Here is a 16,983-nt window from a genome sequence, read left to right on the forward strand (position 1 = left end):
ATATTTGAGTCATGATGATACTGTTTTAAAATGTTTTAAATGTTCTTTGTTTACTACCAAATCGGAAGAAAAGATGAGAATGAAAAGGTGTCCCATCTTTCCCTACTTTACTATAGCCTACCACAAAAAAGGCGAGTTCATTCCACCAAACTGTTTTTTTTAAATTTTCTTCGAAAGTTAGGAACTAGAAACTGTCAAATTTTAGTGACTTTTATTATTCTACAACTTTTCGTTGGTATGCCCTAACTCAGAGTCGTATAAACACCGAGTAGTCCAACTGCCGTCTATGTGTGTCCAAAACAGAGCAAAATTGGTGACTTTGACAATGGGTTTAAACGAACCTGTTAAGTTTCGTTTGTGTTTTCCTATTGTGGGAAGGTGAAAAACAGCTTCTATTTACCTTACCAAACATTTTTTAGAAAAAATGTATAAATTTAGCCGCATTAAATGACTAAAATGTCGCAAATCAACCGCTTCTAATTCTAATTTTTGACTTTTTTGACACAGAAAACAAATAACACATGTTTTTTACATTTTTCAACCTTTAAATTTGTTTTTAGGCCCAAGTTTTTCTGTAATTTACCGAAAAACATACATTTTCTCTATGCCTACTGTGTTATTTTGGACCCAAATTGCAGTTCAATTTGTGTTTTACGTAACAATGGGTTGGACTACTCGGTATTTCTATGGCTCTGCCCTAACTGTCCCAATAGAAAAGTTTAGCGCCAAACGTGCTTTGGGATTTCTATAACGCAAATTTTTGACTGACTGGTTTTAAAATTTTCGCGCAAGTGTGAAGTAATAAAGGAAGAAACGTGAGCGAACTGCAAATTGTTGATGTTGTAGTTAAAACGTTTGAAACAGTGTAGTCTCAAGACACGATTAAACCCGAAGTTGTGCAAATTCTGCGTATTTTGCTTTATTCGTGGCACTTACTAATGATTGCAATGGAACAACCGGAACAGTTCACATGTTCGGTTTGCGACATAACCTTTGATTACAAGTACCACGGTCGACACCTAGATGGAATAGGAATTAAAGACATTGAATTATTGGAGGAGGCGTTTGTAATCCAAGATCCCTTTGTCCCGACTCGCGATTTTCTTGTTCTTGGTGGACATTGTTCAATTTGTAACGCGATCGTCTGTGTCGATAGAGATTGTAGCTTGTTTTATTGCAAACGATTTTGTCGACAATGCGTTTTAAAAAACAAAGAAGAGTTTCCTTCTTCGATAAGGAAAGAACTGAAATTGTAATGTTGACATTTCTCTCAACCAATTTCTTTAATTCTATTGTTCCACTTGGCACTATGTGACTATGGGGAGAAGTAGGTACACAATTTCCGATAGGTGGCAATTGTAAATTTGTTTTTTCAATCTGTGGAGAGCTGTTTGTTTTACGTTTCTCACACATTGAAATTGACCAGGCACGATCCCACATTTTAAAGGGACCCTTAAGTTTGAACCTCTGTAACCTCTAACCTCAAACTCGTGTTAATCATAACAAAATTTTTCAAGTATACAAAATACTAAAAATGTCTAATGTGCGGGACTCGAAACCCGATAAAAACAAACCAAAAACAAAAAGATTAAAAGACCGCATGCTAAATAGTCCCATGTAATTGTGATCACTTTCAATATTTTCTCCCTTAAAAACATTTGTTATATTTATGTGCACTAGAAATTTACAGTTTCTATCACAGAACATATCAAGCGTTGTAAAACTTTTGGCATAGATAAGAATTTTCTTCTTATGTATCTTTCTTCATTTAAAAAAATCTTTTACCTTGGTTACATCACAACTCATAAGCACAGATTACATGATTTTTTGAACCTTATATATTATGTTATATTAATGCTCATTATTGTACTTTATCAGATTTTTTTAATTTTATGGTTAAGGATTTGGTTTTGAAAGTTTCACAATACGATGTCTGGTGTTGCGTTTGATGATATTTTGCAACAGGCTGAGCAGTTGAACACTGGATTAGATGGAGGAGCCGAACTACCCAGGGTACAGAGGAACATACAGCAACTGCTTGATGCGGGTCAGCGACTTCGATCCAAAACATCCACTGCACAAGATAGTGCCCAACCTCAGGTAGGCTATAAAATAAAAGGCTAACATTTTTAGCTTAAACCCGAGCTTTTATAACTTCAGCACATCCTTAGTCTGCACCATATAAAACGGCGCCTACGTTTACCTGCCTCAGGTTTTTAAACATAATGTATCTTCCAGATTAACGCTGCCCTGCTGCTCAGTTCTAAAGGACAGGATGTTCCAAAAATTTCTGACCGTTTAAAAACTTTAACTTCTGCTTCGGAAACTTTTGAGCCGCTAGATGTGGTTGGTGACACCGATATTGAAGGTAATGTTTAGACAGAATATAGAACCAGATGTTAACTGCAGTTCATTTTTTTCCTTTTATAATTTGATCTTTTCATTGGCTTGTTTGTGGGGTAATAAAAGACACTAGTACAATTGACAAATAGTTTAAGGGGCTGTATTGTCCTATTTTTTTGTTTTTTACAAGGTTTTCTGAGAAATGAACGAGAGAATGCCATACTTGCTGTTGTGGAAGAACAAAAACAAAGAACATTCTTGGATGTTGAGAAGAGACACTGGCAGGTATTTGATTAAGTTGTGTACAATGCCTATGCAAGTATGCAACTATAGTGAGTAACATTTTACCCCTTGTTTTTACTTGCGTAGGTAATTTTTGTAAAAAGTGAAAAAATATTGCGTTTAATTTTTTACATTTTGTTATTACTGTTTTTATATAAGTTTTGTTATTACTGTTTCTTATTAGTATTCCTCATTACATTTATTACGAATATTTCAGACAAGATTGAGTGAATGGGATACAGAGAAGCAACAGTTACTAAACAAATTGATTGGTGCGGATGGTTCATTAAACTTCAGCAGAGAGGTGTCTGAACACATGTCCACCAGTGTCTATAAAACCTCGGGAAATGTGAGCGTGAACCCAAGGAGCACCATGGACCAATGGGAGCTTAACTATGCCAGACAGGTATGTTAAAAATTGCTTAAAATGCAAAAATGTTTAGGTTGGAAACAATTAGAAAGTTATGTTTTTTTCATCTAAGTTCCAAGCCTGGGCAAAAATTGCTTTAAATTTTCAAATCTGTTGACATATATTGTATTGCTAAAAGCGACAGGAGACTGCTTCTTTCTTCAAATTGGGTCGAATTGGGACCTTGTGTTGAGAAATAACCACACTTCTGACTTTTACGTAACTTGTGGTTGGATCGCACTATCTGGTGCGAAAAGCAACTAAAGGGTTTATAACAAAATTATGAATTTTAAACAGGGCTTAATGCATCATGTTCATATATGCTGCATTTGATAAGGCTCGCTTTATTATTACACAGGTCCACATATACAATGATAGAATTTTGGATGGTGGTATTCATTTAAATCTCGCTGATTTGTGCCAAGCTGCTGCCGAAAAAATGAAGGACGTGAATGTAACTGCACTGTGGAAAATGGTAAGCTTGATCTACAAGACTACAATCGCAATCATGATTTCTACATTACATTGTTGTGATTGTTTTTAAACAAAATTGTATTTAAACACATATGGAAGGAACTGGAGTTTTAGGTTGCTCATTTATAAAAACCTAATTCCAAGTGGATGTTGCGTGTAGGTGTATGTAAAATCACCAAAGGTAAAATAAGCCAAGTGCTGAAGACATTAACTATTTACTTACTTTTCTAAATAATCTATTTAAGCATTAAATTTGAAAATCGTTATACTATGAGCTATGTTTATATTGTATAACTTTCTTTCTCTATGACGACAGGTGAAATGTGTGACAGACGTACAAGCTTCTATCGGTTCTTCTCTTATTTCTCGTCGAACATCTAAACCAATGCTTCACAATCTGGTCAACCAAGCATTGACTTACTTGGAGAAAGCTTATCTGGATTACATGCAAACGTATGTACACCTCACATGAGTCACATCATCTCATGTATTGGTTTCACTTCACAATACAAGTCGTATATATAAATTAATTTTCATTGCAGTTGTGTGTATGCACGTCCCCACATTGCTCAGCTAGGTGGCGCACCTGGGACTATCAATTTAGTCAAAAGTTTTCTGCGGGTTCAGCCGGCCAACACTGTTCAGGTATAAGTTTATCAAAATTGTAGTTTTATGTTATACACATAATGATACAATTTGTGTATATTTCAAGTTTAATAGATTATAATGTTTTATATTCTTTACAATAAGTTATAGAACTTTTTTGGTGTTAGTACCACCCCCACTGGACACTTATGATACTGATATAATGAAGAACGTACGACTAGAAGTTGGACCTATGGGATTTGAATACATGCTTTTGACGTACTGTGTTGTTCGGCTATATTGTTTTCAACATATATATTTCTATATTTTGCTATCCAATTATTTTTTCTGTCTATTGTCTAATAATATTAAATCCTTGATATTTTGATGCAGGGATATGAAGATGGAGATGTGGATGGTGCTCCTTTATGGGCCGTCATCTTCTACTGCATGAGGAGTGGGGATTTAGATGCGGCTGTTGAGGTTGTTAAACACAATGAGAATATAATCCCGGAGTTCAGTGTGTGGATGCAGGTGACAGATTATTGAATGTAACTTGTTTATCCTTGTGCGGCGACAACGTAGTCGTTGTAACATAGGTGTTCCTGTACTGTTTTAACAATCCGGACGAGCGTGTATTTCAAAAAACAGGTTGAACTACACACTTTTACTTACTATTGATACTGTAGCTTTTGTTATTTTCTATAAAAAAATGTGTTAAATATGTGCTAAGTGGCCCTTCTCTATTTAAAAATTCTAGATAGGCTATTCAGTATATTCATTCTCATACAGGAGTATGTGAGGGAAGGGAAGAAATTATCTTCATCTTCTGAGAATAAAATGAAGATTCAATATAAAAGAAGTGTAAGGACATCACCAGATCCTTATAAAACAGCAGTTTACTGTATCGTTGGTAAGTAATTTAGTTTAAATCTGATTGTTTCATGCACAACAAGCTACTAAAGTCTTTACAAAATGTTGTTGAGTTATAGAAACTTATAGTTATGCAATATCGACATAATATATTTTCACAATTTTAAAAACTTTGTAAAATAATATTGAAAGTAAACGTGTGTTGTGCTTGGAAACTTTTTTATTTGGTTTGTTGTCTGGTTTGCTGTGTCATACCCTAGTTATGTCCTGATGTATTTCAAACAAAATGTTAGTGCAGTAAACAACATTTTTTACAAGATAGGCAATTTTTCAAAATTATATATTTATGGTAGCAACAATAATAAAATAGCTTCTACAAATTTGTATGTTTTAGTTGCTTGTTACTACTGACAATATTTTTATTTTAGGACGATGTGACATCAATGATGTTCATGGGGAAGTTGCTCAGAAAGCTGAAGATTATTTGTGGCTTAAATTATCGCAGGTATGTTATGTGTAATAAAAGTTACATTACAGAAGAAAACATTGTTACTAAGTCTTGTTTGAGATGTTTTTACCTCATGTCAAATTGTTTTAAGTTAAAAAAATGCATTTAAAATGGTTCAAAGGTAATTTATTTCCTACAGGTTGTAGTAGATGAATCAAGTGCCCACCCTGATGTGTTGACGCTATCCAGGTTCCAGAAGCTTCTTGTTGAAGATTATGGTGAAAGTCATTTTAATGCAATGTCTAACCCACTGCTGTATTTCCAAGTATGTTGTTTTTGTTATTTATTGTTATCAGTATTCCTGATTAAACATGCCTTTAAAAATGTTGTCATATTTTTACATTTTAGCCAAACACATTAACTGACTATTTACCAGTTTAAATCAATTTTAAACAAAAATTTACCATAAAGATTGAAACATCAATGCTTTACACAATGTTTGTTATTATTAGATTCTGTTTCTGACATGTCAGTTTGAAAAAGCGATTGAATTTCTATCACGGTTTGAAAATCTTCGAAGCCACGCAACACACGTGGCGCTTGCATTACACAGTCACGAGTTGTTACTTACTGCTGATTCCCTACATGCAAAGATGATTACCACAGAACCTGCTGATGAATCGCCCCTGTATGTATTTCTATTGTTTTTGTCTTCTTTGCTGTAAAAATTAGTTTTTGTTTTGAGTGGAAGTTTTAAAAACATTTGTTAACTTATTAAGCTGTATAACCTAATACTTAATATCATCCACAAAGTAACATACATGGTAACTCGTAAGCTGGCATGAGGTGTTAAACCCGTGTAATAACGACTGTCGTTTTCAGCCACGCGAGGATAAAGTAAGTTACATTAATTCATTCATTCATCATTGTCAAAACTACTAATTAGGATTACTAAAACTGACATATTTTTGTAAGCACATCATAAATGGTGCAACTTTTAAAATATAACATTCAAATGTATTGTGCACCACTGTATCATATGAGCCATCCAAGTTATATGGCATCCACTGTTAGTTAGCCTTTGATTGAAAACCAATGTTTTATAATGTTTATTTATTACAGCACAGTTGTGGAGCGATTAAACTTATCAAGATTAGTAATGTTGTACACACGTAAGTTTGAGATAACTGATCCACGCGAGGCACTCAACTATTTCCATTTCTTGAGAAATATTCAAACTGATGGTCAATCACTCTTTATTCACTGCACCAGTGAACTGGTAAGCACGAGTAGCTAGTGTACATTTTTATGATTGTGAAAATGATCATCACAATGCAGTTTTCTAGTGAATTTTGAGTCAGCTATGTTATGTGTTTTATCTGTATAGAATAACCATATTGTTAATATACCTTAATAAATTCCGCGAATCTAATTCTGTTTTGATGTTCATATTATAGTTGAACGTTTCTTGTTTAGTAAAATACAGTAATGATCTGGTGGTACAAAAACGTAACTAACATAAATCATGTTTAACCACTAGTAGTTTAGCACCAGATCATTGTTAATATAACTAAGGTTCGTGAAACTGGAGAGTTCGAGATGTTACTTGGAAGGTTAAATGCTGATGGCAGTCGTAAACCTGGTGCTGTGGATAAATATTGTGCTGGTGATACCAAACTTCTTATAGCTAAGGTTGGTAACTTTGTTCAATACATTCACATAAGATGCAATTAAGCAAGTAACAACATAAAAACACTCTGTTTTTACTTATTATTGTTTTACTTTTGCAGTTTAGCTTTTATAAAAGTTGTCTTAAGTTTAATTATCTGTTTGTGCCAATTACACTTGTATAGGATTAGACCTGTTTTATATTTATATATTAATTTTGATTTTCGTTGATGTGCCGCCGCTGAACCTTGAAAGTTTCTATCCTTGTACAGGTTGCCTCAGATACTGAAGCCAAAGGTTTGAATGAAGATGCAGTTTATTTATATGATCTTTGTGGAAAACATGACCAAACCTTAGCTCTTCTTAACAGGTGTTTTCACAATACTTAGTCGAAATACATGCGAGTATTAACTAAACCAACCCTATTACTCTTACATATATTACTTCATACATCCTATTACGAATTCCATAGCCTTTGTTTTTCGTTTGTAAGAAATAGTTAAACATATATTTGTAAATGAAACTTTATTTCTTGTTGCAGATTATTAAGTCCAGTCATCAGCAGCTCAGATAATTCACATCCTGATCGTGCCAGACTTAAGTCAATGGCGCTCGCAATAGCTGAGAGATACAGAAACCAGGTATCCTCCTGTTTTTAGTTGGATATATATCCTTTTTTAGATTAACTGTGTTTGATATATTTTATTTCAGAACTTACTGGTTACTGATAAGACCCAACCAAAGCATTTGTGTTGTGCAAAATAAAAACACATGATTTTAAAAAGTGTGCAAAATAAAAATAAAGTTTTCTTTTTAGTGAATATGAGATGTAAGTTATAATTATTTTGTCTCTTGTTTTATAAATATGTTTCTTATGTTACTTTAATTTTTATTGTAGTCTGTTGAAACTTCCCGCAACGTTCGTTCAACTTTTCATCTCCTTCTTGATCTTTTGGTGTTCTTTGATCTTTACCACGCTAACCGTGTTGAACAAGCACTAGATGTCGTGAATGAGCTACAGATGCTTCCATCTACAATGGAACAGGTGTGTCACTGTGTTTGCTAATTGTTTATATTTCATCATGTGGCAAATATATATGTACCTAAATCTATTTTTCCTGATCTGATTTTAAAAAAAAACAAACAATAACGTTCTGTTTAAAAGACGAGGCCTGCGGTTGTATAATTCTGTATATATTCTTTGTTTACGAAATAGGATGAGAATATAGAATAAAAAAAACAAGTCCCATCTTACCCCACCCTACTATATGTGAGATTATATAATGGTATGCAGGAAGTAACTTAGTAATTATAACACAATGGAGTGTTTTTCAAGGTTCAATCAAAAGTTTCGATGTTTAAAACATATACGGATGAAATTCGTCAAAGTATTTCCGACATCTTGCTAGCTACAATGACATTACTAACAAAACGGTGTAAACTGCAACAAAACCTTAATAAGTCGGTGACGACCAAGTAAGTGGATTACTGTTTTGCGTTGTAACTACATTTAGGATTTAAAAGACTTTTGTTGTATATTGCCAAATAAGTTTAATTTGCTTTTGTATCTGTTTTTTTAGTCTAGTCTTGTTCAATATATTAGAGAGACAGCGTGAATAGATTTTCTCATTTAAATTTTTGTTTCTGTACAGAAGTGGGGATTCTGTATGTACCAACGCACGACGATATGCTCGATCTCTGATTACATTTGCTGGTATGTTGCCTTACCATTTACCAGGTGATGCAACTGCTCGGCTTGTACAACTGGAGGTACAGATGACATGAAACAACGAAACTCGTTCCAACAATCATAATTTTTCTACAATAAACTCTCGTATAATGCGCTTGTTTGTTATTGCTTGCAAGGGCAATATAGGGCGTCTGTTAAGTTGCAACAAACATCCGCGGAGTTCACATTGAGTGTTGAATTTGAACTAAGCTTAAATTTAAACAACAAACCGATAAGTTTTTTATCTGTGATCTAGGGATTTTTTTTGTAGGTAACAGACTAAGTCGCAAATTAGAAGCCCAAAATTGCCCAGGAAAGGTTTTCTGAAGGCATTAGTAATCTAATAGGGTATTATTAATTTACCCTGCTTAATTGTAATGGGACATGGCGCACTAGCTTTCTACAAAGTTACGTGCAGTGACAGTTTTGTTGAATGATGGTGTCGTGGGGGCGGCTAATATTGCAAGTATAGTTCGCGAGTTTACGTTCCGCAGCCTTGCGACAACGCCGTTTGATCCTCCCCCAACGCACATGCTATCCGACTCCATGAAGAGATTGATATCGTTGTAGAATGTATTACATTGTACGGCACATCTCAGTTTATTGTACGGTGGAAGAGCGACAACGAGTTTAACGACTATAAGTGAGACAGCACAGGGTATTACTAGCCCCGTACTGCCTTACAGTATACAGGAAAGTGCAAGGTTTATATAACGAAAAACACGTGTCACAAAACGTCGTTGGCATGTGGCAATTGCCTCGCCTGACATACACACAACTAAGTAATTGTTTTATTAGCACGATTAGAATGACGGGAAAAGGGTGTTACGAAAGCAGCGAAACTGCATTCCATTCCCATCGTGCTTTTGTTTTCGCTATACAACGTTTTTATTCAATATTTACGCATTTATAGCGTTAAATATAGCTAACTTTATATCATTAAATCTGTGGCAAAGCACAGTCAACCGCTGCAGTGTGAACGGCACGTTGGAATAGACTAATTAGTTTAACGGTGGCGGAAGATGGGACTCTGGTTAGGCTGGGACTTATTTTAAAAAATCCTACGGAGACCAATTTAATGATACACAAAAAACAATGTTACAGTATTATTTGACAGTATTTCCACGGTTCAACAAAGTGCGCGGCAAAAGCGGTTATTGTTCTTAAGTATTAAAATTTGATGTTGACCTATTTGTTCAACAACGGCTAAAAGCAAACATTTTAACATTTTTTCAATGGCGAACTCTGGCGGTCACTGGTCATACGTCATAATGTATAATTAAATTTAAAATACAGTACCGTTTTTTATATTAGGAATATAAATCTTATGCAGTGGGGTGGGGGAAGATGGGACACATTTTAACTGTATTTTCTCGTCCCATTTATCGGTAAACAAAGAACATTCAAAAAATTATAAAAATACCTCTGGGTTAAAGGCGGGCGCGCTATAACCACTTAGCCACGGCGCCGGGTTTCTTTTGCGGTGTCGTGGTCCTATATACGCCTTGTTATGAATAAAGGTATATAAATTAATCAAATATAATTTAGACAATTAACGGCAATTTTTCCAACCCAGCGGCCTCTAATGGGTTGTCCAATTTATCAGCCATACATAAAAAATAAAACATCAAACATTAATAATAAATTACCGGCCACAATGTAACATATATAGTAACTCGTGAGCTGGCACGAGTTGTATGACTATCTGTGTTAAAAAAGACTGTTGTTTTTAAGCCACGCAACGATAAAGTAAGTTACATTCATTCATTCGTTTATTCATTTATATCAAATTTGATTGTAATTCACACATTTTTTGGGGGGTGAATATATTTTATTTTAACTTATATACCTGTTCGAAACAATGTTTAAAGAGTCTGGACCACGCTCATACAAGTTGGTTTTAAATGAAAATTTACACTTAATAAAGACTATCTGTGGTAATTTTTTGTGAAAAAAATATTTAGTTTGGCCAAAAAAACGTTTTAAAAAGTGCCAAAAAATTCGCCTATTGTTGCGTCACTCGCGGGCACTATGACGTAAATTACGTCACGATCTTTTCTAATCGATCAGCTGATTTAGGCTTTGCCGTTTGCAGCAAAACATTGTACCGTCGACATAGCATTTTCTGTTACTTTTAAATTAAGAAATAAGCGTGGGTAATGCCGTGGCCTGATTTTAGTTTAAAATTAATATTTTTAAAAATTGTTTGTAAGTGTATTACAGTATTACACTATTTAAATTTGTCAGTTAACAATAATGTAAAAGTGTCAGTGTGTGATGTATAGTCAGGTAGAAGTATTTCATCTAATGAAGTGACATAAGTGAAGATCCCAGTCCACTAGCAATAGGTATTGAGCCTTTCCAGTTTGAACCTGTACTTCCAGCAAGTGTTGGGGAAGTAGACAGGCCAAGACCATGGAAAATAAGTGAAGCTGAGCAAATCAACAACACAATTTGGTGGGTTGACCAAGAATAGCATTTATTAAAAAAAATGTGACATTTAATAAGTCTGTTGTTTAAAGTGTTGCACTGTCTTTTTTCCTAAATTTGTTGAAATTTGTGTAAACAGATTTGTGTTGCAAATATGATGTTCTTGACTGAGACTCGAGCATGGAATACAAATTTAGTGAAATCAATTTACTCTAGTCTAGTATTTATTGTTGGCCTTCATACCAAAAAGTTGGTCAATCACATGTTTATGGCATTTATTTTGTTTAGACAGTACCGCTACACAGCTGATTAGAACTTTGTTCGATAGGTACGGCAATGACTGGAAAAGGAAAACAGAAAGGTTCAACATTATAGTGACAGTTCAACAACATTTGCAAGAATTTTTCATCATTCAGTTTTGAATGGTCTTGTTTCATACAAAATGTGATTCATGCAAGAGTTATGTTGTTTTAAATTAAGGACATTTAACATTACAAGAAATACATATTTAAGTATTGGATTATTTTCATTGTTTTGAATAAAGAATACTTGTACCGGATGGTGGATTTGTTCTTCTGCGCTCTCCAAATACAATGCTGCTTACTTGATCCGAACAAGTTTCCTTGCATATTCTAATTAGAACATATCATAGTAAAGCGATCTGAAGTAAAATGTGCACTACAAATATGAGATGACCAGCATACCAATGTAATGTTGCTTGCTTTTTTTTAAGCCCCGCTCTTTCTTTTGAAAATGAAAACACACACACACTTATCGCTTTACAGCCATTCTTGTCTTGCTATTTTAAACACAGCACCTATCAGGCATGATTACTCGGTTTATGGTAAACTCCTATATGGTAACTTTAAATACAGATATAAATATAGTCTATGCCATATAGGGAAAAAACAAAAAGAATTTAAAATCTGAACCCTAGAAAGTCACGAAAACTAATTCTCCACTAAGCTTGGTAGGCTATTTTGTGTGGTTATACACTGATCCCTAGGAAATAGCTTCCAATAAGTTGCTGAAGCCATAGGTATTGTTAATTCCTTAAAAAACGTTTTGATTTGCTTATCAATCAAAACTGCACCAATAAACCGCTGATAGACCGGGTTTTCCCCATAAACGAAATATTGCATTGTGACGTCACAGTGCCCGCGAGTGACGTTTTTTACAACTTTGAAATTTGATTTTTTAAACGTTTATAACTTTTAAATTAAAGCGAATTTTCACAAACTGGCTGTGAATTTAGAATCAGTAGACATAAAACTTTATTCTTATGCAAAAAACTGCGCAACCATGAGAACCGTGGGCCGGACTCTTTAATTAAAGAACTTGCGGTTGGAGCAGGATCTGCATCAAATAAATGTTGCTTCATTAAATCCGGCTTCAATAAAAATGCATACAATGATGGTGGTGACTGTGGTGGTGTGTTGTTGCCTGCACTTACATATGTGCTTGGGTATAAAAAGTTGTTTAACGTCATTTTGAATGTGTCATTGAATCTTATTCAAATAGAATCGTGATTCACACATTCTAGAAATAGCATCAGCATAGCGGTATTAGCGTAGTAGCCAAGCCAAGAGTAGTATGTTTATATACAAGCCAAGAGTAGTACGTTTATATACGGACTCTGCGTAGTAGGTTTCGAGTCTACAATCTCTATGTCGTATGTGATGAAATTAACCAACCATGAAGGGTCGGCTTTGACGTCATTAATTTTTGAAAGTTGTAACGGTTATTATGATTCTTTGTTGATCTTCGGCTGTTTATTTGTTAAGTAAGACGGCGCTTTATCTATTAAAAGTTATTAATTAAGTACGCTGCAAAGTTGATGAAGAATTAGTGCTTTCGTAGACAATAGAAATTTTATATTAATAACGTTTCCGGCCTTTATAGTGCGTTTGATAAGTTATTGCAATTGCTTTGTTAAATTGTACTTTTTTGGTCTCCAAATTCAATTCTGAGGGAGTGGGGCATTTCAAAACGGTTTATAAATGGCTTTGGTAAGTCTCATTGAAGTTGTTTAATTACATCCTGTTCTGGTAATTTAGGTTTGACGTATATAGTTGTTCTGTGTTGTGTTAATTTAACATTAGTAGGCCCATTGCCCATATATACTCAATGTTAGTGACATTTAACTCGATTAGGTTGTAGACCAACGAATGGTTCCAATTCTCATGGTGGGATCATTTGATCGCTAAATAAAAACTTACAGGAATTTTTAGAAGTTTAAAGAAATAATAAAAGAGCGCAAAAATGTTTCAATGAAAGGAAACAAAAATAAGCACGAACACACACAAATAAAACTTTCCAACCTGGCCTGTAACATATTTTTTGATTTTTTGTTTTGGCTATAGTGTTATAGGATTATCTACTATGTTTGAAACCTTAGATTTGGAGCCTAAATGATTGTTAAGGTAAGTAATCCTTATACAGGCCTAAATTGTTTATAATATTTCAGCATGGAAATCAAGAAAATTTATCACCACATATAGTTCGGCAAGTTTACAAAGAGTTTACTTCACTTAAAAATGAACCAGTGGAAGGGATCCAAGTAACAATAAATGAAGATGATGTTTCAGAAATACACGCAGTTATAGAGGGACCACGTAAGTTAAGTTCTTAAAAAAGATTTGGCAATTTTAATGCTTTATTCTTTGCACCGGCGTAGAGTACATTCGTTCAGAATTGCATCACAATTTGCAGATTTTGAAATTGGCTACTTTAACTTTGTGCACAACCAACGCAAGCATGTTATTGTTATGTAACCAGCAAAATATGGGTTAAAATTTAATTTATATATTCAAGTAAATTTAATTACTTCAAACTAACCTCATATTATTAGCTATTTTATTATACTCATTTTACCCCTGCTCTGATTGACTGATAAGAAAAAGAAATCGTTTCTCACGGACGGTTATAGTATTTAAAAATAAAACAATATATGATGTCAGAAGCAATATTGTAAGCGGTGACACCTGCTACTATTGTAAGGGAATGCGTAATACTGAATTTAATTCTGGTTACATGTATGTCACACTTCCATGCAATTGCAAAACTCTTTGCCTTGTAGTCTTGTCATTCATAAACATACATAAACGTACACAAACACATCAGTATAGGCATATATCAAGAAATGAGCAGTTTGCTTAAATAAAAACATTTATTGGAAGGTAGAATTAATTTGTGTGGATAAGATAGGATTATGCTAAAATTAGGAAAAATTTTTAAGCATTTTTTGATTTCCTTGCAGAAGGTACACCATTTGCAGGTGGAATATTCAAGATGAAACTTTGTCTAACAAGGGACTTTCCGGCTTCACCACCCAAAGGTTTTTTCCTAACGAAAATATTTCACCCCAATGTTAGTTCATCTGGAGAAATATGTGTCAACACTTTAAAACAAGACTGGAATTCGAAGATGGGGATCAGAAATGTATTGTTGGTAAGTTGCTTTATATTAAAATTAGTATAAATCAAACTATTTTGTTTATAATTTTATATGAAGAATAAACAAAGACACATAAGAACTTCATGTGTGTGTCATGTGTGCTTTTTTATGTATAATATTTTTCTTTCAGTTAGACCTACCTTGTGTTGTTAAACTAGCTGTGTTGTTTTGTACAGACTATAAAATGTCTCTTGATTCACCCCAATCCTGAATCAGCTTTAAATGAGGAGGCAGGAAGACTTTTGCTTGAGCATTATGCGGATTATGAGGAGAGAGCAAAACTAATGACTGAGATACACGCTCTGCCATCCGGATCACGAGCACAGAGAACAGAAGAGAAACCCTCAACCAGTGGACTCGGACATCGTCATATGGAGTCTGGTGGAAATGGCCCTGCTTCAAAAAAACATGCAGCTGAAAAACTTAATGAGAAAAAAAGAAAAGAAAAGAAGCGAGGCCTAAAGCGGCTGTAAACTAAAAATATTATTCTTACATTAGAATGTCATTTGCCTCAATCTGTCAAAAACTTTTGCATGTGTTTTGAGTACAAATAAAATTTGTGCTCATACATGCCAGCATACATTTAATAGCAAAAATTATTGAACACCATGTTTGCTCTTGACACATCAGTCACAGTGTGAAATAAACTACATTTCCTTACTACTCTTCCCATCTCTACTTCATACTTTATTATTTACTCTGTATTTTCTGTCCACTGCGGATCTAATGTTAACTGCAATATTCTATACCATTTGTATGATGTTGTGTATTTGCTCTCATGGATTTTAGAATTTCCTGTAATTTTCCACTCTTTTTAGACAGTCATAGTATATTTTCACAACCCAATTGCAAGTTGTTTCCTTTATTTTATTATAAAACAGAATAGAGAATACTATGTGTTGCAGTGATGTGGTCAGCTAAATCTCATCACTGGTGATACTAGAAGGCACCATTTCATTCCTTCAGTTTGAATGCACGTTCTAAGTTCTTGTGTTGAACAGACGCACTTCATTGTAGAAATACAATTCCCGCAAAAATATTTGGTTGGTCATATATCTTGTTTATAACAAAGTTATAGAGAACATATTATATACATATATTTTTGTCATAGAAACTGACATGGATTTTGGTTATATGAGTACACTTAGTGACAGGCTATATGGAGATGTATTTGAGATAGTCAAATATTGGTGGACGTAAACGAATTTGTTTTATTCGTGGCGTGGATGAATACATACAAGTTGCTAAACGAGTTTCAGGTTCTATATTCAGAAATTTTATTGTTGTTTTTATGCAACGTTTTCGATCCACAGTTCGTTTATCGCCGTGGCAAAGTGGTTCTCGCGCATGCCTGTAATCCAGAGGTGATGTATTCAAGGCTTGTCGCTGCTACCATTATAGGCGTATGTGTCCGTGGACAAGACACCTAAGGGCAATCGCTCCAACACAGTGGTCACAAATGGGTTGTCCATATTACCAGCCACACATAAAAAAATGAAAAAGTTAAAAAAATATTCACTTAAAAAGTAACATATATGATAACTCGTAAAGCTGGCACAAAGTGTATGAACACCCGTGTTTTAACGACTGTCGTTTTCCGGCCACGCGAGGATAAAGTAATTTTTTGTTTTTTATTACTTCTCCATGAGTGAGGTCCTTGTCAAGGACTGTTGCAATTCGACGCTTAAAGTGACGTTACATTACCCAACCACAATACCCTTTCAACACTGCGGATACGAATCATCTCATGGGAAAACAAACCCCCCGTTGAACGAGGTTAATGATGATATCCCGTTCAGTCGCTGACAGGCCCAAATCGATTCCAACATTTTATCGCATGACGTCAGACTGCTGTCACGGGATTCTGTCCGGTATATAATTCGCCTAACGCCGCTATCGACTCTGAGACCTCGGGGTAAGTCTAGGCTCATGACGGACTCTTACGAGCCCTTGCCCGGCTGTCAAGCAAGCTTTTGTCCGATTCGGTATCGTGTACTTGTATACCAGAAAAAGGAATAAAATATAACAAGATATCATGAACTCTGTTCGGTCTCCGGTTATAAAAGCAATTAAAAATTCAGTAGGTATAGAACCCCGCTGAAGCCGGTATATGAAGTCGGATCAGTACGGAGTCACTTAACCCAACCAGCAATTCTGTTTATTAAGTGGGGGCTATAGGACATGGGATTTAGACAAGATTTGATCCATTACTGTAACACCCGGAAGGCCCATTTAGGTCCTTTGTGCGACCGCCCGACCGGTGCCGCGACAACGTATTTTGCACCG

General features: G+C 34.7%; 2 protein-coding genes and 1 long non-coding RNA gene across 3 annotated transcripts; all 3 read left to right on the top strand.

The window, feature by feature from the left end:
- Positions 1 to 1,857: 1,857 nt before the first annotated feature.
- LOC149738450 (nuclear pore complex protein Nup93-like) lies at positions 1,858 to 8,926 on the top strand. The gene is made up of 19 exons (XM_089874838.1): positions 1,858 to 2,100; positions 2,239 to 2,368; positions 2,534 to 2,628; positions 2,843 to 3,031; positions 3,393 to 3,509; positions 3,825 to 3,961; positions 4,051 to 4,153; positions 4,487 to 4,627; positions 4,886 to 5,006; positions 5,395 to 5,471; positions 5,614 to 5,739; positions 5,927 to 6,102; positions 6,537 to 6,693; positions 6,990 to 7,106; positions 7,355 to 7,452; positions 7,624 to 7,723; positions 7,981 to 8,127; positions 8,419 to 8,558; positions 8,735 to 8,926. Exons 1-19 carry the CDS (start codon positions 1,930 to 1,932, stop codon positions 8,865 to 8,867), a joined length of 2,475 nt encoding a protein of 824 aa, XP_089730964.1. The 5' UTR covers positions 1,858 to 1,929; the 3' UTR covers positions 8,868 to 8,926.
- Positions 8,927 to 11,136: 2,210 nt separating this feature from the next.
- LOC149738451 (uncharacterized) lies at positions 11,137 to 11,798 on the top strand. Its single transcript, XR_016384620.1, has 2 exons — positions 11,137 to 11,268; positions 11,570 to 11,798. It is a non-coding gene; the product is annotated as an uncharacterized LOC149738451 (long non-coding RNA).
- Positions 11,799 to 13,108: 1,310 nt separating this feature from the next.
- LOC149738452 (ubiquitin-conjugating enzyme E2 S-like) lies at positions 13,109 to 15,736 on the top strand. The gene is made up of 4 exons (XM_089873666.1): positions 13,109 to 13,250; positions 13,709 to 13,856; positions 14,501 to 14,691; positions 14,874 to 15,736. Exons 1-4 carry the CDS (start codon positions 13,242 to 13,244, stop codon positions 15,168 to 15,170), a joined length of 645 nt encoding a protein of 214 aa, XP_089729792.1. The 5' UTR covers positions 13,109 to 13,241; the 3' UTR covers positions 15,171 to 15,736.
- The last annotated feature ends 1,247 nt before the right edge of the window (positions 15,737 to 16,983 follow it).

This window comes from Ciona robusta, chromosome 3 (assembly GCF_009617815.1).
Source record: "Ciona robusta chromosome 3, ASM961781v2".
NCBI lineage: Eukaryota > Metazoa > Chordata > Ascidiacea > Phlebobranchia > Cionidae > Ciona > Ciona robusta.